The sequence below is a fragment of the Halichoerus grypus genome, chromosome 1 (assembly GCF_964656455.1).
Source record: "Halichoerus grypus chromosome 1, mHalGry1.hap1.1, whole genome shotgun sequence".
Classification (NCBI taxonomy): Eukaryota; Metazoa; Chordata; class Mammalia; order Carnivora; family Phocidae; genus Halichoerus; species Halichoerus grypus.
In genome coordinates, this window is record NC_135712.1 from 28912546 (window position 1) to 28935633 (window position 23088).

Below are 23088 nucleotides of genomic sequence, written 5' to 3' on the forward strand. Positions count from 1 at the left end.
ATGCACAGTAGAACATAATGTTGGCAAGATACCTAAAGCCTAGAAAATGCATTTAAAAAAGCAGGGTATCTGTAGGCAAGATAAAAGGTGGCTTTCCTAAAGATAAATTACTTAGCATTTTACTTTTATAAAGTCTATTGAGGAAAATTACAGTTTCCTTCTTGCAGGATTTTGGAGTTGGGATTTACTTTCTTCTCACCAGAATTGGATGAACTGCACAGCTTCTGAAGGCAGAGGTTTTGTCCCACCCCGAAATGTATGCGTTTGGTTCTTCCAAAGTGGAGTTATTCAAATGTCTAAAGCGGAGAAGCTCTGAGGTTAGATATGCTGATAGAGCTGACAGGTGGTGGCCGAAGATACATCTCCTCCCTGAGGGACCCATCTCATGATGCAGAGAAGCACACATTTACAGGTGTCAGGGAAGGCAAGGAAAGAAACTTTACACTGACCAAGAGAATTCTGATGCTAAAAGCTTCTTGAGTAAGACTTCATAGTGCTGCTTAGGTTCTTCAAAATATCTTTTGTTACATCTCTAGTATTAATTTTTTTCAAAGAAAAAGTCTGTTGAATCTAGAATACTGCTTTGATAACACAGAGTTACCAATCTGAATATAAATAATTGTTCTTCGGAACTACAAAGATGTAGAAGACTAAATAAGGCAGAGTCAATGAAAATGGTGGTGTTTTACTATCTAAAAGCAACCTGGTTTCTATGCTGATTTTTCTGGTGAATGCAAACATAGAAAAATTCTGAACACTTTAAGTTTTATTACTTAAATTCCAAGTAACTGAAGTCCTACTATACGTTGTTGCCCAGAGTGATATTTTATTCATTACTCCACATTATCATGATTCCAGAACTGTCCACAAAGATCACTATTGAGTTGGATTTTACATTTAAACCACAAATGACTTTTTCTAATGTTACTTTAAGGAGTATTTGGACAAGGCATCAGTCAAACTGTGGATACAATCTGCTTTCTCTGGCAACTTATCATTAATGTAAAATGAAAGTCCATATTGATCTTCGCTTATGCAAGCAGTTCACATGAATTCCATGAAACTGCAAGTGAGCAAAAAAAAAAAGGGCAAACTTTGTCTTCTAGGAAAGCAGGGCTTGAATATTTGAGTGCAAATATCTCTTTTATAATAAACAAATACATTGTTTACTCAAGGAAGTTTCAAATGTAATGAAGTCAATGTTGGTACAGTTAAAATAGCTCAAAGACGAATGAGTACATGAATAAAACTTGTCTTGGCTTCTCCTAACTGCTGTCCTCTTTTCCATTTACAGCTATTCAAGAGCAAGAAAATGAATCTGTGCCCCTATCCTTAAGCCCAGACATCTCCTTAAATAAGTCACAGTTAGACGACTGCCCAAGGGACTCTGGTTGTTATATCTCATCAGAAAATTCAGATAATGGCAAAGAAGATCTGGAGTCTGAAAATCTCTCTGACATGGTACAGAAGATTACTATCACAGAGCCAAGTGACTGAACACACATTCTCAACTTTATATCTATAGATGCATTCCATTTTAACTCTACTTGAGCTAAAAGATCAAATAGGAGAGAAAGCAAGCATTTCCCGATACAGCCTAAAGTTAAAATGTTTTAATCTAAATGATTTTACATAAAAGTTCATGTCTCTAACATTCCCAATTATTGTAAATAGTATGTATATTTATTATTTTAAATGCTACCTGTTAATATTTCACTTGCCTGTGTTAGGAAAGGTATAGTGTAAGTCTTTGATATGTGTGAGATAAGCTTTATTCAGCTTTAAGTGTGAAATGATAAATTCTGCAGGAAAAAAACTCCTTTTTTCATACCTGTCCATTTTGCCTTTGTGTCTGTTATTCAACAAATAGTAATGGAGCATGTGTTTGTTTAACCAACTGTCCAAGCAGCATTCACACTCATTTTTATACTTAATGGGAGAGTGTGAGTTAATACTGGAGACATTTTATCCTGATCCACAGTGGAGTTTTAGTAATTATTTTTTGTTAATTTCTTCACTGTTATCTGGTATAAAAGTATAGATAACAAGATATTGTTGATTCTCATTTAGTAAAATGAATTTTAATAATTGTACAGATGTTTCATCTTTAATTGTAAATATTTTTAATTGTGAAATACCCTAATTTTAATAATAAAAAGAACTATGTGCACTTGCTATTTTCCAGATTAGTGGTACTTGAAAGTATTTTTATATTAGACCTCTAGACAAAATTTCTCTTAACAGTGAGATTCCCAAATGAATTATCTCACCTCAGTCTGTCTCCTGAACCCCAGATCTGTGTTATCTGACTTCCTGAATACTTCAATGTATTAGTCAGCTCAGGCTGCCATAATAAAATATCATAGACTGGGTGGCTTACACAACAGAAATTATTTTCTTAGAATTCTGAAGGCCAAAAGTTCAAGATCAGGTTGCAGCATGGTTGGATTCTAGTGAGAGTTCTTCCTGGCTCACAGATAGCTGCCTTCTCACTGTGTCCTCTCACGTCAGAGATAGCAAGCTTTCTGGTGTTTTTTCTTAGAAGGGCACTGATCCATTCATGAAGGCCCCACCCTGATAACCTCATTTAAACATAATTATCTCCCCAAAACACCATCTACAAATACCATACATAAGGGGTTAGTGCTTCAACATACAAATTTGTGGGGAAAGGGGTCCAATTCAGCCCATAGCACTCTAGAAGCTTCAGATCAACATACCCAAATCTTGGATTTTTCTCTACAATTTTGTCTCTCCTTTTTTATTCCAAACAAAACTCTCTCTTTAATGACACCAATACCCAAGCAATTACCCAAAACAGAAAATCATTTCTCACTTCATCTCACGTATACCCTTCTCATACAGATTCAGTATATAATCAAGTCCTACCTCTAGAAGCGCTTTGTCATTCATGGCTTTCTATCCATTCCCATGGTTGCTGTCTTGCTTTGGAAGCTCATGAGCTCATGTATGAAATAGTGCAATAGCTTTCCAACTGACCCCTATTCTACCAGTGCCCTACCTTTTAATCTATCCTCCACACAGCCTCCAGAAAGATCTAACATGTAAATCAAGTCATGTACTTCCGGCTTGAAATTTTTTTTATAGCTCCTCACTACCTTTAGTATAATTTTTAAACTTTCTTCTGGGATATATAAGGTTCTTCTCAACCATTTTTACCTACCTTATGAGTCATATCTTTCCTCTCCCACCTCTCACTCTACACTCTCCGGCCATAACAATCTCCTTGCAATTCCACAAATTCACTATTTCCTTTGTGACTTTTCTTATGCTATTTATTTTCCTGGAGTGGCTCCTGCTATTTTCTACATCCAAGAGTCTCCCTTTGCTTTCTGTCTTAAGACTCATCACAAAAGTCACTTACTCTGTGAGGTCTTCCATGATTTCCTTTGGTGTTCTCCTCTGGGTTTCCATAGCAACTTGTATCTCTGTTGGTTATAGGACTTACCATATTATACTTTATCTATTTGAGAGGCGCTTACCTTTCCACAAGACCATGATCCACAAGACCATGCTGCCTCCATCATGGCCCTGCTCCTGACTATGGCTACAACTCTAAACAGATTATTCTAGGACCTCCTTGGACACAGCACAGCCACTGACCATAATTTTTAAACTTTAATCAACCTGCTGCCTCAGGGAGTTCTAGAGAGTACAAAGAAACTGTAGGTTAGGAAGCGTGTAAGGAACTGCCTGATTGTAAAATGGTAGAAATCGCTGGTGAAGCTTACTCAGCCACAACTTCTATTCCTTCAAAATGAAGATCTGGTACCCAGTCAAGGATTTGGGGAAATACTTTTGAGCAGAAGTGCTGCAAAGGTCTTGAGGAGGCTGAAGAAGAGGAAGAGAGACAGGATTCCTACAAAGAGAGGAGGAGGGGGGAGTGGAGACACCATGGGGTTCAAGCTGCCAGAACGATGGCCCCATCACATAGCACAGCACTGAAAAGGACACCGGTAGCAAAAGTACGTATCACACTAAAAGAGTCCTGCTGCCCTCGTTTTATCTGTTGGATCCCTGCTGCTCACTTTCCTTGGGTTTTTCTCTCAACCATGGACGCTGGATAAAGAGAAGTAAAAAGGCAAGACATAGTTCACCCAAGGTTGTAAGGTAAAGACAGACTTTCTGCTGCTTTTGGCTAGGAGACAGGAGTCTGAGCCTTTCAAGAGTGGATGTGAAGGTGGTTAGAAAGTTGATATTTTAATGGTTACCAGATGGCTTTGTGTTTCCAGGTTGAAATGTGGTGAGAGTCCCAGTCTCAATCATTTATTTATTCACTCAACAATTTTGAGACACAGAATGTATATGCTGCCCATGACTATGCCAATAAAAGCCCTTTGGATCATGTAATCTGCATTAGAATCTTGCCATAGCCTCTCATTGGAATAAACTGAGTCTTTCAGTACAGAAAGGTTATAAAACTGTTCTGGAATGTCATGATTGTTCTGATCCTAGGAATATCTTATAGTTACAAATTCAAGTGTGTGGTGAAAGTATGCATGGTTAGAGAAATTTTAGTCCAGATAAATGGATAAACTCTTCATAATACTCTTTTGATAAGAACATTTAAATTCTGCCCCCTCAATTCTATTGCTGATATAAGCTCCAATATACTTTCACTCTGAAATTTTTTATCAGAAACTTTTTTTTTACCAATTAAATTTCCAAGATAGTTAAGAAATAAATTAACTCCTCAAACTTCTAAAATGATAGTCAGCTAAAGATTATCAGGTTTTAGACAACATCCAATTCATTGAGGTTAGTCAAGCGCCTTGCAACTTCCTGAGTGAGGCCAAATTGATGACATGATGACATTTCATGTTGAGAAACTTCCGTTACAAGCCCAAGTTCTGAGAAAAATAATATGAAGAAATTTTAGATACTCTGTCACACCACACACGCACACGCTTCCATCCCCCCACACCAACAAAGAAAACTGTATAACTAATCCGGATGCACACTTCAAGTACTCCTTCATAAAGTGGGAAGTCATGCTAGAATTACGTAAAGGTTGAGAGAAAAATGAATAGAACTAAATATAGGTAAAAGAACAGCAGTTTCTAAATTTGACCAGGTTTTCTGGCTACAGAAATAAGACAGAAGTAACCCTTACTTTAGCCTACCCCCTGTCCTACTGTTGAATTCATCTGATCACACCCAGTGTTGACCCAGAGGTCCTGGTTTGAGGACTATGTGACTTTGGGTAAGTCACTTATCCTCTGGGCTTAGGTTTGTTTGTGGTTTTTTTTTTTTTCCTCTATGAAATACAAATAACTATAATACTAACATTTCATGTACCTGTGCTGGTTAAATGAGATAATGTATGCAAAACACTGAGCACGGTGCATGCAGTCTGCATAAAAACTGGTATCTGAACACAAAACGAAAGCAGTGCACATGCTACCATAATACAGGCATGGGCTCGTGGTGACTTGAAATTCTTCAGACACAGATAGTCTGAGGGCTGGGACAACTGTGCTGTCCAGCAGCAGTGAGAATCAGCTGGTTTAATGGAACTTCCCAGATAAATGACCATTTTGTCACGACTGAATATTCCTTTGTCAAGTTCTGACAGTTTAGAAAGAGGCTATGTTGCATTTAGCTTTGTTTCCTCACTCTTGGCACATAATAGGAATGATCATTTTTGAAGACTGGATGATTGAATATATAAATAACTGCCTGTATTAATGAATGAAATAAAATAAAGATCTGAGGTCATTACTCCTAATACAGCACCTTGGGCCCTCCCTGGTCTTTATAACAGGGAGTCACAGCGGACTGTGCTATAGCCCATATAGAAGCCCTTAGAAAGACACCCTAAATGTAGATTTGTACGTATTTACAAAGTTTATGGGCATTTAGGCAAATGATCTGCCATGGGAAAATCACAGTGCAGAGGAAAATACAAGCTTTTCATTACTCTCCCTTTCTTTCTTCATCATGCAAACTTCTCACATTTGAATTACCAACAGTCTGAGTATTAGTGTGTCTGCGTGATGTATATTATAAATTAAGAAGCCATGATGGAAAAATCTTTAAAATGGCATTAGTGTGTTCAGAGATCTCCTTTGACCTTCTGGGGTCCCTGGTGGGCCTGAAGTGCAGAGCACTGTTCCTCCGTGGGAAGGAGTGGAATCCTGATGCTGAAGGCTAACGGGATCATTTTCCTCTCCGAGTTTTTGGGCACCACGCCAAGTGAATGGGCAGGAATCATTCCATTTGCAGAGTAAAATGGGGTGAAAAGCACTTCTGGCACACTTTGTCCATATAAATTATACTTGTTTGCAATTCATCAACTCCTTCTCTACTTTATACCCATATGTAATGTAAATGATCATCTTTCTCTGAAGCTCTATAATGATGCACAGCTCCAAAATGTGATATAATCAGCTAAAAGAGAGCAGATGGAAGTTTTTTCCCCAATATGCATATTCATAAAAAAAATAGAGAACTCAACAAAAGGAGATACATAAGTACTTGTACCCAGAGGGCTGCTGCATGGACTTATGTACAAAAGTAAGTGGGTTTTCTGCAACTATTTCATTCTTGAAACCTTTACTCATTCATTCCTGCAGCAATCATTGAAATGCTCTGGAAAAAAAAAAAATCTGCCCTTCCATATAGCAACAAATATATTTCCCTTTAGATTTTTTTTACTGCACCTTAGAACCTATGATTCAGGAAATAATGGTTAAATATTTTACTAGAGAAATATGATCAGAAGGCAAACCATGAAAAAAAGTGAGGACTTCACTGTCCCTTTAGCAACACAGACTACAGACATTAAAATTCACACTGTTATACTAAAAAAAGCTGTATAGAGGGAATAATGAACTGTCTGGATAGCATTTAACAATATATATTTTTTAAATATCTGATTCCTCAGAGGGTAAGGTGATTCATGTGCGCGTACTGGGTAAGCAGGATTGCTACTAGAAATTTTGTTAACGAAAATAGCAGCAGGAGATACTGCGAAAGAAGGTAACCATAAAAGAAAATGTAAGAAATGAGTAAAACAACAACAACAAAGGAACATAAGAAAATCATGTGAAGTATGACTATGAATTTTGGTCATGTAACCAAAGAAGTGGTATTTATACCAAAATTAGATGTTTCTGACCCTGAATGTCTTCTTCCAGAGCCACTCTCCACATGTGAAGCCCTGATGTCCATTTAGAGAGGCTCACCTATATGGACTACATCCTTGATCTGTGCTCTCAGGTTCCTGTTGGGCTCAATGAATGGGAAGCCCCATCAGGAGACTGGAGGGGGAAAAAAAAAAGGAGACTGGAGGGAGAGAGAGGAATGAGGTCAGGGTATTTATTTGCTCCATGACATCACCTTGCATTGCTGTCTCCCTTAATCAAAGGTCACTAGTCACTTAAAATATCATTCTGTACATGACTCTCTTTCCTTCAGATTCTGGTAATTGTTCCTTTCTTTCATTTCCAAAGGCTTAGATTTAATAACAGCTCTGTGGCTGTTAGCTCACTACCTGCACAGCTTTCAAGGGTTCCCTTACTCTCCACCCTGCCCGTATCTTTGCAATCCGTCCCTTTATAAATAAGCCTTCTTTGAATTACCCTAATTTGATTGTGCCATCCACTTCCTGTTGGTAGCCAGACTAGTGCACTGATCCACCATCACTCACGACTTTCAGTTACTCAGGTCATCTTCCTGAGTCTATGAGCACTGCTCTGTGACTCCAGCACAATTATATTCACATGGTCTCAGGTCCTTTTTATCTATTTCACTATTAGCCTCCACCCTTACCGACCAACAGCTCTAGGGTAAAGCATTTCCACTAACACTACTAAAACTCATGCCCTTTACCCCTTTCAATTCCTTATCCATCTGTTTCATGGGGCCCACACACCTATTTCTCCTTTTTCCAAGCAGCTAAGAATCTCTGGAATAGGGGCGACTGGCAGCATATAAATGGAGGTTTTCATGGTACAGGAGTACAGCTGGAGCCGACCCAACTGCTTGGAACACATGTCCTACCCTTTACTAATAACCAAGCTCACAGTATCTGCTATGAAACATACGGTCGTTTCTACTGGGACAATATACCACCCACCAACATTAATATCCATCCATCAACTATGTAATAAAACAGAATGAAGCACGTGCATATTTTAGCCGCTTGCTACCTAATCAGAAATACCTGATATTAATGGCATTTGGGGTTGTTTTTTTTATAAATGTGATGGCACATAGACACTGGAATTTTACTAGCAACTTTTCACTGCTAAAATTCTTTAATTCTGTTATATTTCAGCTACAATATCACTAACATGGGTCTCTCATACACAAAGCCTTAGGCCTCTTAATCTCAAAAGAGGTTATTATAAAATATGGATGCCCAGATAATTTGCATGATTAATGAAAATATGTTTTAGAATATTAAACATTTAAGATGTTAGCATTTAGTAGGCTTTCTGACAGAAGTTAAAAGACTATTAGAATGACTGATGAATTGCTACAGTACATTAGCCCTCAGAACAGGGAATGTGCTAGAGGACATTTATGTAACTTCTTAGCATTCTTGTTTTTTTTTCTCTTTTTTTTTCCCCCTTTCCAACTAAGCTGTCCTTTTTTGACCTTGCATCAGTTGTAAATGACCAGGCAGAGGACTTAGCAAAGTTTTGAGAAACTTGGAAATTACACGGGAAGCTACTGACAGAGGGACAAAGAAAGCAATTGTATTAGTCAGGGCTTTACACCTAATAGCGGGTACATAGTAGGAGACATCTTTCACGGTTCAAATGTCTCACCTCAACAGTGGAAAAAACGAAACAGAAAATTCTTCCCTGTTCTGTGACAAGGTCACTGACAGTTTAGTTGTTCATAACCAGGTAGACACACTTACTCTTTCCACTTGTTAGGAACTATGTTTCAAAATGAAGCTCCACCTATCGATCTCTTTCTGGAGCCTTTTGTTTTTGATCGCTGCACAGCTCATCAGGACCTATTTAGTCATTTATTGCCTCCCCTTATTATCCTTAGAGATGAAATATACCAGAAGGGACTCTCATGAAGGTGTTTATATCCCCTCTGGGTAAAAAGTGAAATACCATTGAAAAGGTAGAACCACAAGAAATACCAAAATAAATTCTTAAGGTAGGAGCAATAAACTGCTTAATGGCCTTGCTTTGGGAGAAACAATTAACATTACTTCATGTGAAGTATTATCAGGAAGTTATGAGCTCCCTCTCTGAGCCCTACTTGCCATAGCCTGTGTCTTTAGGCAGCCTTTCCCTTCTACATTATTTAGTTTATAGTTCTCCAGCACTCACTTACTGGATGGCACCCTCATTCCTGTGTCAGTGAGCATAGAGAAAAATATACGATTATACATCATCTCGAATTCCACTACTTAGACAATAATACAAAAGTGGGCAGTGCAAAAATGTAGTAGGCTGCATAATTCCGCCCCCCCCCCCCCCCGGAAGCCAGAAGATCCTAGTTCAATGGAACCTCACAAATGTTACCTTATTTGAGAAAAGTGTCTTTGCAGATGTGATTAAGTTAAGGATCTGGAGATAGGGAGTTTCTCCTGGATTATCTTGGTGGGCCCTAAATATAATGACAAGCATCCTCATAACAGAGAGAAAGAGATTTTTTTTTTAACAATGAAGGGAAGACAATGTGAAGACAGAGCTAAGAGAGCTGAAGATGCTGGCTTTGAGGATTCAAGTGATGTGGCCATAAACCGAGGAATGCTGACAGCTTTCAGAAACTGCAAGAAGCAAGGAACGGATTCTCTTCTACAGCCTCTAGAAGTGTGGCCCTGCAGACATGCTTTGAATTTTAACCCAGTGATAACAGATTCTGGACTTCTGACTTCCAGAACGAGGAGAAAATAAAATTCTGTTGTTTGAAGCCACCAAGTTTGTGGTAACTGGTTACGGCGGCCACAGGAAACTCATACAGTAAGGTAAAGAATCCCAGCCTTAAACAAAAGGTTAGTGACCCCTAGTCATGGCCATTATTAGCAGACCATGGGAAAAAATTATTAACAACCAGTTTAGTACAAAATATTAACACATATATCTGTTGAAACCTATGTATACTGTTCTTTACTTATATACATGTGTTATATGAATGTATTCAAGCAACTCATTCTTTTAGACAGGAAAAAAAAGCTCTTTCAATAACATAATGAATTTATAAATATGAAAGTCAAATACATACTATTTTTATCCTTCAGATGTTTTAAAATTTCACTTAATAAGAATATGCTTTTTTTCATCCCCTCCTGGAACATAGCTGTTATGGGCTAAAGGATAATGCAAGTTTAAAAGATTCTTGTAAAACAAAAACACCTGGATTTTGGCCTTAAGAGGAGAAGCTTCCTTGGGGACTTGAAAATACTTGTTTTGCTGAAAGAAAAATGACATTTTTTTACCATGACTTATTTATTCCTTCATCCTTCATCAAATATTTATTGAGCATGTTCTAGGTACCTGGAAACTATACTAAGGCTCTAGAAATAGCAAGATGAATGGCAATAACACTTATTCTCAAGGAGTTAAGAATGCGGCAAATGTGTAAATAAATAAATTCCTATGATATGTGAAATGCTAAAGTAGCAATCTAAGCAAGTGGTGTGGAAGCAGGATTTAAAAATAAATCATTCATTTTAGAACCAGATGATTCTGTGAGTTTGAGAAGAGGTCAATTGTGTCTTGGTATTTGCAATAGAGAAAAAAAAATTGAACAATACGTCGGAAAAGTTTCTTATTCCTTATTTGGGACATTTGTAGCCAATACTGTATTCAAGGTTATAGTGGACAAGATTCAACCTCTTCAGATTCTGGATAACAGAATTAGCAAATTACAGTAGTTTTCTCCTCGTTTCAAAAACAACTACTTGTACAATAAAGGTTGCTTAATTAAAACTTATCCAACTGAAACACCCATTTATCTGAAACAAATGTTTGTGCTATAGACATCAACCAACTCTTCACATGAGTAGCTAACAATAAGCAACGGGATGATGCTCGATGAATATCAATTAAAACAAATTGCTCCCAATAAACTCTTTCCTAAAAAAATACATTCCTGCATGGCCATATATTCATATGCATGCACCCATGCGTGCACACACACACACACACAGCTTTGCTATTCTAACTTGTCTTCTCTAAAAAGTTTAGTAGCGTAAGACTGAATCTTCAATTTTATCCTTGAGCCCAGTGTCAGTCTCTGATAAGGCATGAGTTTCAGGTGGGACAAGCTACATAATAGGGCATGTCCAGAGGGTTTAGAATAATGGCCTAGTGCAAAATGAAATGCAGAGCCCCACGTTCAAATTTGTTCAAATTTATTAAGACTCTTAAGACAGCGATAGCAGAGCATTAACACAAATATGGAGGCTTTGTGAGAGCAGAGCCCTGTGCAACAAGACAGGCTGTATGCCCATGAAACAGGCTCTGGTTTCATGTACCCCTTATCAATTGCCCCCATTTGGGTTGTCCCAAGGACCATACTATAGATTATGAAAATGAAAATGACCTGCCTAAAATCGTATATTCTTTGCACAGGCCTATATTAACTATAAAGGCATTGTTGGGCACCCATTAAAATTCTACTACGATCAAAATTTTACATGTTTACTTGATTTTGCTTTTCTCTGCTTTATACAGACTTAACAGAACCTATGAAGCAGAAGAAAAAAAAATGCTGTGTTCACTGAACTGTGTCTATTAGCCTCCTGGGTATGTTATTGGCCCTCTTGCATTCGGTTGGGTCTATGTGACAAGTTCTAGCCAAAGTTAGGAGCTGGCCCATCAACTCTCCTTTGAGGCTCATGTTCTCACCTCACTAGGTTTTCCTCACTCTGCCCTGTGCTTCCCCACCCCTTATCTGTACAGCTGGAAACAGTGAGCCCTGAACTATGGAGCCCACGGTAGGAAAACCTGAATCCCTGAGTCGTTTTTGGAGGAGAGCCATTTCAGGAATGCTGCTTGACCCACATTAGAGTGCCACACAAAATTAAACTTTATCATCTTAAGCCGCTTATATTACCCTAATACTCTATGTTTGATAGAATGATAGTCTGAGGCAGGGAACGTAGGACCCAGAGAAGTACCTAACTCACTGAGCGATTCGGATACACCTTTTGAGAAACAGTGATCTTTTCAGTGGACTATAAATCAATGTGCTAGTCAATAGCTATGGTATTCTCTCATGGAGTTGTTTACATTGTCATAATAACATGAATCCATAATTTTCTTTCTTTTTTTTTTTTTTTGAATTTATCATTTCCAAAGCACTTTTTTCTATGTAGTTTTAGAGGATTCCATTGTAAAAACTTCAAAATCTGTAGCAGTGAATTATCAGGGATAGAATAACCAATAGCAACAATGACACTTGGCCAAATATCCCTTCAAATGTCACAAATTGTCACCTGTCAGTGTATAGGGCTTACAGACCTCAAAAATTCAGATTACCCAAGAAAGTATTTGATAGAAGTCCTGGAATCCAGGCTGAGTCTAAGTGAGCATCTGGGAACACTGTTCTCGGGAAACTCAGCTGGGTGCTGCCGGGATGGACAGGGGGAGATGGCCAGAGTGCTTAGAATAATGGCAAGTGTTCGTTTCCCTTTGGCTGCAGAATGTCAGCATTTATGGGAAAAAGTCAATCAAGTACTTACTGGATCTGCTTAATCAAGCATAATTGTCACCATGTGACTGGCAGTTATTGGAAGATCCTGTGTGAGACAGTGCCAGAAACACTATGCAAAGAACTACCTATATTTTACATAGTAAAAGGAAAAATAACTTTTCCTCAGCACAGGAAATCTACATGATGGGATTTAAGAGCATGGATTTCTGGAATGGGAATCAGACTTAATTTCAGCACTTATCTGCTTCAAGTTCTTAAGCATTTAATCTCTAGTTTATTCCAGTGTAAAAAAAATGTTAATGCCTACCTTGCAGAGTTGTAGCTTAAACAAGCTTAAACAAGTAAGGCACGTAGCATGACTTCTACAACATTTTACCTCTGTCCGGCCCATTGTTTGTTTTGGTGGTATTATTTTTAATAATATTTTAAGGAGCACCTGGGTGGCTCTGTTGGGTAAGCTACTGACTCTTGATCAAACCCGGGTCCAGCTCCGCGCTCAGCAGGGAGTCTGCTTGAGATTCTCTCCCCGCTTCTCCCTCTGCCCCTCCCCCTGGGTCACACGCCCTCATGTTTGCTCTAAATAAATAAATAAATAAATAAATCTTTAATAATAATAATAATACTTTAAGAATTAAAAACGAAGCCCTCATAGGCACTTTCAAATTTATACCATAAAGAACCTTACCAAACATCCTTCCTGCCCTCTCTAAAACTATTTTTCCCCAATTTTTTCAAGACACACAGTGCCAAGCATTTATAATCACCCATTTCCCCACACAGCCAGACATATACTCATATTTCAAACAATTCTTTCAATTGTCCAAACACTCATAAGTTGTAGGAAATAATAATTCATTAAATATTTATGAAATATTGAACTATCATATTCACACTAAGGGAGTTTAATGAGAGAAATTATTTTCTTATCCTGAATCTTAAAAAGGACTCTAGGGACTCTGATTTATATAGATTTTCCTAGAGTGTCCCTTTTATACTGCCTTTATAAATGTTTTATTTACTATTCGTTAAGAGGCCTAGCATAGTTTTCCTCTAAAAAAAGCCCCCAAATTCTTCAAAATCTAGGCAAAATATGTAAATTTAAGGATTCTTTACAGTGCATTTCTGAGATAGGAATCAGACAACACATAAATTTCTATTAACAAAAATCCATCTTTTTTCAATAATTAGAAAGCTGCCTCAAATTTTAATGTGTACTGCATGTTAATGAAGAAAAAAAACTCAGTTATCCAATAAACTGTTATTTTAGATGAATTAAAGGCATTTTAAATTCTGAAATACCCAATGCCTTCAAAAGATCCCAGACTAAACTCTATGGCAGTATCTAAAAGATCTAAATGTATCTTTTGACATAAGGGAAACAGAATATCAAAAATTTAGAGTAGTTAAATTCTATAATAGAAAAATAACTATTTCTGCATTAAGGTTGTTTCATGAATTAGGAAGTTCAATTAAGTAAACTAACGTTTGTTGATTTTATTGTGAGCTTGCAATGGCAATGGGTGTCTTGCCCTACTTATAGGATTCCAGCAAATATTAACTGAACATTTTTTAGATAAGTAAAACTCTGTTAGACACTTGGAATACAGGATCATGAGATACATGATGTTTTCTCTCAACAAGTCTGCAATCTAGCCAAGGAGACAGGACGAATATCAAAGGCTATAGCAGCAGCACATTCCTGTAAGAAAAGATGCATCAAAGTGCCAAACCAACAGGACAAAGTAATAGCTGTAGAGTTCAAAGAGGAAAGACATCCCTAAATGTTGTGAGATTGGGTTATTTGCCTTCAAACTGAGACATTCTGGTCCTCAATTTATAGTGGTTTTTTTGGGGGGGGTGGGGTGGAACCAGATACCTACCTAGTATATAACCATATACTAGGTAAACTATTTTTGAAGTAGCAACTCCTTACTTGTACACAATATGATAATATGATTTATGACAGGTATTGTCAATTAAAAACCAAATAACCACTAACCACTCCAGAGTGAATTTCAGTTTCCCACAGTAGACCAAATTATTCATTTCTATATTCCTTTTTCATTGAGTTTTGTGGAAAATTGTTTACATTTCAGTGATTAAAAGGAAATCTTTAGCCTACATAATTTTTCCATAAGCATTTTTTATACCACACAAAAAAATCATGTCATATAACATATTAAGTGATTAGTTATGGGGCTAAATGTTAAATGACAGGTGCTAGGGATATTTAGAACTGATATTTAGAACTCCGAGATCTTCAGGGACTTATCATTTGGCTGCGAAGTCAGGATTTATACATATAACACAATACTACAAAAGGGGGCATATATTAAAAGCTAAATGAGTCTACTGGACATAGGTGGCTCAGTGGTTATAATATTCCCCAAACCAAAAGGAGCCATTCTCCTTCTAATGCTGAATCCATGAATGTGGGAATGATGCTAATATAGCCTTCTTTTATTTCAAACTCCCCAAATTTCCATTATCTGCAATAATACAAGACAGATAAGGGTGACATCAAGGGAGAAAGGATATATTAGTCACTTGAGTGTCATAAATAACTTGTTATGAAATTATATACTAAATACGTGGATACTAATGGTTAATTCCTTAAGAAGAGGGACTCTTGTCTTCATGGAATCATAGATGTCAGACATGGAGGGGACCTCGAGAGCACCTATTCCAAGGCCACCATATTGCAGAAGAAATTTGAGGCCTAGAGGAACAGAGATATTATCCATGGTCACACCTATTCACAAATAAGAAGAGTTCAGATTTTCAATGAGATCTTCTGGAATGAAGCCCAGGTCTCTTTCCTTCATACCACACTGCTTCACCATGGGTGGAACACAGAGCACTGGGCAAAGTTGAATATTTAACATAATATTGCTGACTGAGGTTATGTCTTATCAAGAAAAAGTAACTTCCCTCACCCATACAAATCCTCTGAAATCTGTGATATACATACATGTTACACAGTAACATATTATCCCTAACTAGGAAAAAAGTAGAATCACTAGTCTAGATAATCTTTAACTCAAAGTAATAGCAAAATAAAAAATACCAGCAATATAATGTCTGCCTTGTAGATTCCTGATAAAAATGAGAATCCATGAAAATGCTAACCCAGAATAAGAGAATTTATAAAGCCTTTACAAATCTTTCCCACAACTGCATGTAAAATATGAAATCTATGCCAGTCAACTTAGAGAAAAGTCATACCTCCTGTAAGATGTCTTGAACACCATCAGAACCTTATGAAACACATTTTGATTAGCAAAGTGAAAATGAATCAAGAGTCATGCTACAGTTTTACTCAAACCAATCACAATTGTTTGAAAAGAGGTGGAAACATCAAGAAGAAAGATATATTCTATGCGCTGCATTTTGATTAGGCTCCTGGATCTCCACATTTAAGACTTACACTTTTCCCAGGACTCATCATCATCTGATGATAATTACAAAGGTATGGTAATAGAGGGCCTTAAATCAAACATGCATGGTAGACCTGCTGTCACTGCAAGAACCATCTCATTGCAAGTTGGCAGGGAAGGATGTGCTTGCCTTTCAACTGGCAGAGTAGGCCTCTTGGCTGGCACAGCAACCAGCCCTGCCTTAAATCTTCCTGAGATATGCCCTGTTAGAGTAATTTGGCTAATTTAAAATGTCTGTCTTTGGAAAAATCTTTCATAACATTAGTTTCATTTGCAGGTTGCCGAGGAAGATCTCTAGGGCTGCAGTGTTGCCTAGCTGCCTACAAAGCCCCTGCTCATCAGTAGTCCCATCCAAAGAGTCCACTCGGATAAGGGGCCATCCAATGACCTGCCAGTCATCCTCTCTTGCCAGAAGTTATATGTGAGCAGGTTTCTTTTTTTTTTTTTTAAGAATTTATATTTATTTGAGAGAGAGAGAGAGCACAAGCGAGGGGGGAGGGCGAAAGGAGAGGGAGAAGCAGACTCCCCACTGAGCAGGGAGTCCCACATGGGGCTCCATCGCAATACCCTGACATCATGACCTGAGCGAAAAGCAGACGCTTAACCAACAGCCACCTAGGTGCCCTGTGATCAAAGTTTCTTGAGTGGATATGAAACCTCCAGTAAAGCAGACAATATAGATGGGGGATTCCTAGGCCACCCTTGACAATTCTAGTTATCTCAAGAAGTAGTGTGAAATTGGAACACTCCCAAAGGAATATTTGCCAACCATCTTTAATTTTAAAAATAAAATTATGTCGCCATCAGTTGGGAAGAATAAGCAGAGGGAGGAGAAAGACTCAAAGTAGAAATTCTTTCACAATTCAGAAAGAAACTGTAGTTGAGACACCGTGTATTAAGTTTCATGGAAAGTGAACAAATAATAAAATCACAATAAATATGGTGCTGTTTTTCAGTATTCTTATTTCATAGTCATTTCACCTTTGAAATCACAGAGCATAATTTTCTTAATCTTTAAAGCACTAATCTGCTAATAGAAAATGAGCAAGTTTTCAATTGTTGCCTGAAATGAGAGGTTATCCTTCACACTATGCCTACCCAAATAAAATTCTACCAAAGTACATCAATGAACTCAATAAAACAAGCTGAGAGCATTGGTCAGAAAAAGAAATCAGTCTCTGAGGAGGCAAATCATTTTTGTTTTCTTCTTCCTGTTCTAGCCCAGTTCAGCCTCAATTGGCCTCCAGTTCCTCCTTTTCCTGTGTCTCTGAGTCCCTTATCTAAACCTGGTCTCATTATGCTCTGTTGGTCTCACCAATCCTCCTCTATCCATTGATTCATTCTTGCTTCACCTCTTTACTTCTTTCCCTGAACACTATCTGGCTGTTTTCAAGCCTACCTTTCTTCTTCATGTGGGTTACTGCTTTAAAGTCTCCTCAACCACACAAAACTAGCAGTTACAAACTTCCACAAACACAAATATTTCAAGTAGAACAAACAGTCCAGGGGTTCCCAAAACATAGACACCTTTGGATCTGATATCATGCCAAATATCTATCTCCTCAAGGCTCATTTCTAAAGGATCTAAAATACACCTTGCTGAGTGCTGTCTATTATATGTCCTGGAATGAGCTCATCTATTTAAAAGTACACCCCAGCTCAGCAAAGCTATCCTTCAATTTATTTGTAAGTCAATCTCTTGGAATTCTGAATGTCTTTTCTAATGGAAACTATCTTACACAGATGGTCAAAGTCATCAACCAATTCCAAGTAGTCCACAAGTACATGAAGAATAGTACTGATGAAAAGATATTGGAGGCCCACTTGGTTAGAGCTGGAAGGCAGCATGGAGATTATATAACACAATTTTTTTATATTATAGGTGAGAAAACTGAGATTAAAAGGCTAACTTTTCCATCCTCATATAGCATCTTCTTCTTTATTATAAACCCTAGGTATTATCTAAATTAATCTACAGAAAGATTGGTATTACTATCTATATGAGAGAAGCGAGGCTGAAAGAGCCATTATTTTGCTAAAGTCATGCAGCTAGCACCAGTAAAGTGATGGAGTTGGGATTTCATCTCAGTTTTGTCGAACTTTACATATGTTCCAGTCCACTGCCCCTCACAAAGCCACAGTCATACAGTGTCACTGAGAATCTGTGTAAAGGTACAATGTATCTGTCTAGGATCACATTTCTTTCCCATACAATGAAGAAAGTCACCTGTCTTATCCCCAAATACAAGCCACTAGTGATGGCCCTATGGTCTAAGATAGACACCAAAAGGAAAGTCTGTGATTAAAGAGTAAAGTGGTTAAAATGATCCCTGGGACAAAGCAACTTTTTTGACTCCATATTCTATTCCAACTACTGGCCTATATTATCTCTCCTTTTGTTCACAGCCCAGTTTCTTCAGCCTAAACTGGCTTTCTCCTTTTTACTTCCCATTTATGTCACAACATGCTGCCATTAAGATTCCACCTCGCCATTCCATTGCAATTGCTCTAACAAAGATCACAGTGACCTCTTATTAGATCATTCAAATCAGTAGTTTTCAAACCATTTTCTCAACTATGTAGGCAGCATTCAATGGCTTCTGACTATTCTCTTCCTAAAACTCTTCTCTTTTGTTTTTTATAAGCCCCATCCATCTCTGAACCAGTCCTTATCTGACTCATTCATAAGCCCCTTGTTTTCTTCCTGATCGTAAATGCTTGTGTTTCCTAGAAACTGGCCCTTGAACCTTTCTCTAAAAACCAGTGGGTTTCACCTTTGCCTGAATATTAGGAACTATCCATAAGGAGTTTTTGAAATTCTCATAGAAAACACTTCTGAATGGCAGAGTAAAGACCTCCATATATCTACTCCTCCATAAAAGCAATGAGACTGCTAGCAAAAATGGCCAAAACAATTTTTTTCAGAACTCTGGAAATTAATCAAAGGTTTGAAAAAATATGAGGAACATTTATTCAAGAAAAATAGTTGAACCTTGGTAAAGACAAAGTTTTGTAGCATTTCAGCTTCTTATACCCAACCCCAACCATCCAATCTCTGTGGTAACCTTCAAACCAAAAGCTAATATTAACTGTGAAAACCAGTAGCCTAGGGGCCGGAAGGAAAAGAAGAGGTTTGAAGTTACCCCCAAAATTCAATCCCTACAAAATTGTCACTAGTTACCTGTCTGGTATCTCCATTCTCAGGACTTATTTTTATTTAAACTAAGTGATTACTGACATCAAACCTGCCTCAGCTCACTCAATGTAAACAGCCATGTGCCTAAGGCATTTATCAAAAGAAAATCACTGTCAATTGTTTAATAATGCAGCTGCCTGAGGTAGCAATACCAGTTGGGTTAAGTAAGAAGCATACTAAGATATTATAAAGGAAAAGCCAGGGAATGAAATTTTTATGAGGGATGTTGAAAATATCCAGCATATTCCTGGAAATCTAAAAGGCCATATGCATGTGCAGGAATGTGCACATGTTCAGGAAAGACACCGAGAAGGCTCTAATCTCCCACCTAGAGATGACTTTGAGTCTCTGCACAAGCAAGAAGTGAAGGCTAAAGTAGTGTTTTAAGCTTCTTACTGGAGTATTGAAATATTCCTCCCAAACATACACAAACATCTCGGCACAGTCAGGGAGACTTATTGGTTCAATGCATTCAAGGAAATCTCTGTCCAATCATTAGCTGACCATTAAACTAATTGAGAAAAGATGCTGAGTGGTGTGTCTATATAAAAGAATTCAGACTCTACAGAATTCACTCAGGAGACTTAATAAACAAACAAACATCCATAACAACAAAATAGCAGCACCAAACACTAACACCAAAATTCCAAGGAATGTGGGAGGGGGAAGAGGGAGCTGATTTCCAGAGTTGGAAAGATCTAGTTTTCAAGGGGAAAAAAACAAAACAAAACAAAACAAAACAAAACTATAACACATGCAAGGAAACAGGAAGTTATACACCATATAAAGGGAAAAAAAAATCAGTCAAAAGAGGAGCTCAGATATTGGACTTACTAGACAAAGACATTAAAAATCTCTTAAAAATATGTTCAAAGAGGGGCGCCTGGGTGGCTCAGTCGTTAAGCGTCTGCCTTCGGCTCAGGTCATGATCCCAGGGTCCTGGGATCGAGCCCCGCATCAGGCTCCCTGCTCGGCGGGAGGCCTGCTTCTCCCCCTCCCACTCCCCCTGCTTGTGTTCCCTCTCTCGCTGTCTCTCTCTCTGTCAAATAAATAAAATCTTAAAAAAAAAAAAAAAAAAATATGTTCAAAGAGGGGCGTCTGGGTCGCTCAGTCGTTAAGTGTCTGCCTTCGGCTCCGGTTGTGATCCCGGGGTCCTGGGATCGAGCCCCGCATCGGGCTCCCTGCTTGGCTGGAAGCCTGCTTCTCCCTCTCCTATTACCCCTGCTTGTGTTCCCTTTCTCACTGTGTCTCTCTCTGTCGAATAAATAAAATCTTTAAAAAAAAAAAAAATATGTTCAAAGAACTAAATAAAACCATGTCCAAAGAATTAAAGGAAAATTTAAGAACTATATCTTCACAAATAGAGAATATCAATAAAGAGAAAAAATTGTCTAGAAAAAAAAGAACCAGGGGTACATAGGTGACTCAGTCAGTTGAGCATCCAACTCTTGGATAAACGGCTGACTCTTGGTTTTGGCTCAGGTCATACCAGGCAGGCTCCACTCCACACTCAGCAGGGAGTCCACGTGATCTCTCCCTCTTCCTCCTCTTCTCCCTCTGCCTCCCCCAAAATTAAAAAAGAAGAAAGAAAGAAAGAAAGAAAGAAAGAAAGAAAGAAGAAAGAGAAAGAAGAACCAAATAAAAATTCTGGAATTGAAAAGTATAAAAACTGAAATGAAAAAATTAAATGGATTTAATAGCAGATTTGAAATAGCAGAATTTGAAGATAGATCAACTTAGATTAACCAGGCTGAAGAACAGAAAGAAAGTTAATGAAGTACAATTAACAGTCTCAGAAACCTGCACACAAATATATACATCATGGATGTTCCAGAAGAAGAAAAGAGAACAAATAGGTAAAAAGACTATTTGAAGAAACAATGGCCAGAAACTTCCCAGTTTGATAAAAAACAAAAAACAAAACAAAACAAAACATTAATATGCACAGCCAAGAAGCTACATAAATTCCAAGTGGGATAAATTCAAAGAGATTCATACTTAGACAAATTAGAATAAAATTATCAAAGACAAGGAAAAGAGGTAATCATGAAAGTAGCAAAAATAAAAGTATCTCATAATGTACAAAGTTTCCTCAAAGATGAACAGGTAGTTTCTCATCAAAAACCATGGATTCCAGAAAAGAAAAACAACAAATACTCTCAAGAATTCTATGTTCAGCAAAACTATCCTGCAAAAATGAAGGAGAAATGAAGACATTCTCAGTAATCATAAACTGAAAGAATATATTGCTAGTAGACCTGTCCTGTAAGTAATACCTTAATAGGACTGTTTCAGGCTATGAGAGGCACTAAACAATAACTAAATGTGGAAAAAGAAATAAAGATCACTGGCAAAGATAACAGCATACATTAATATAAAAACATTATAAATGGTTTATGGGGTGCCTGGGTGGCTCAGTCGTTAAGCGTCTGCCTTCAGCTCAGGTCATGATCCCAGGGTTCTGGGATGGAGCCCTGCATTGGGCTCCTTGCTCGGCGGGAAGCCTGCTTCTCCCTCTCCCACTCCCCCTGCTTGTGTTCCCTCTCTCGCTGTGTCTCTCTGTCAAATAAATCAATTCTTTAAAAAAACAAACATTATAAATGGTTTAAATATTCCAATTAAAAGACAGAATTTCCCAGAACTCCCAACAAGGTTTAGAGGAAATATACTTCAACATTATAAAGGCATCATATGAAAAACCAATAGCAAGCACCATATTCAGTGGGGGAAAACTGAGAGCTTTCCCCTAAAGTCAGAAACAAGACAAGGATGTCCACTCTCACCACTTTTATTCAACATAGTACAAGAAGTCCTAGACACAGCAATTAAACAACAAAAGGAAACAAAAAGGCATCCAAATTGGTAAGAAAGAAGTAAAACTTTCATTATTTGCAGATGACATGATAATCTATATAGAAAATCTGAAAGAGTCCATCAAAAACTACTAGAACTGGTAAATGAATTCAGTAAAGTCGCAGGATACAAAATCAATGTACAGAAATCTGTTGCATTTATATTCAGTAATAACGAAGCAGCAGAAAGAAAAATTAAAACAATCCCATTTATAATTGAACCAAAAATAAAAAAGTATCTAGGAATAAACTTAACCAAGGAGGGGAAAGACCTGACTCTGAAAACTGTAAAATACTAATGAAAGAAATTGAAGACAACACAAAGAAATGGAAAGACATTTCATGCTCATGGATTGGAAGAACAAATATTGTTAAAATGTCTATACTACCCAAAGCAATCTACACATTTAATGCAATCCCTATCAAAATACCAACAACATTTTTCACAGAACTAGAACAAATAATCCTAAAATTTTTTTTAAAGATTTTTTTTTTTTTTTTAAAGATTTTATTTATTTATTTGACAGAGAGAGACACAGCGAGAGAGGGAACACAAGCAGGGGGAGTGGGAGAGGGAGAAGCAGGCTTCCCACTGAGCAGGGAGCCCGATGCGGGGCTCGATCCCAGGACCCTGGGATCATGACCTGAGCCGAAGGCAGACGCTTAACGACTGAGCCACCCAGGCGCCCCTTTTTTAAAGATTTTTTTTTGTTTTTTTTTTGTTTTTTAAAGATTTTATTTATTTATTTGAGAGAGAGAGAATGAGAGACAGAGAGCATGAGAGGGAGGAGGGTCAGAGGGAGAAGCAGACTCCCTGCCGAGCAGGGAGCCTGATGCGGGACTCGATCCCGGGACTCCAGGATCATGACCTGAGCCGAAGGCAGTCGCTTAACCAACTGAGCCACCCAGGCGTCCCTTTAAAGATTTTTTAAAAAATTTATTTGACAGA

General features: G+C 37.8%; 1 protein-coding gene across 2 annotated transcripts in view; it reads left to right on the forward strand.

Annotated features, from left to right (window-relative positions):
• SAMSN1 (SAM domain, SH3 domain and nuclear localization signals 1) overlaps positions 1–2177 on the forward strand; it is a 127380-nt gene extending 125203 nt beyond the window's left edge. For both annotated transcript variants that reach the window (XM_078058124.1, XM_078058073.1), the window contains one exon: positions 1295–2177. In XM_078058124.1, coding sequence (XP_077914250.1) covers positions 1295–1497 — 203 coding nt within the window. In that variant the 3' untranslated portion in view covers positions 1498–2177. The remainder of the gene's footprint in view (positions 1–1294) is intronic.
• Positions 2178–23088: the final 20911 nt, after the last annotated feature.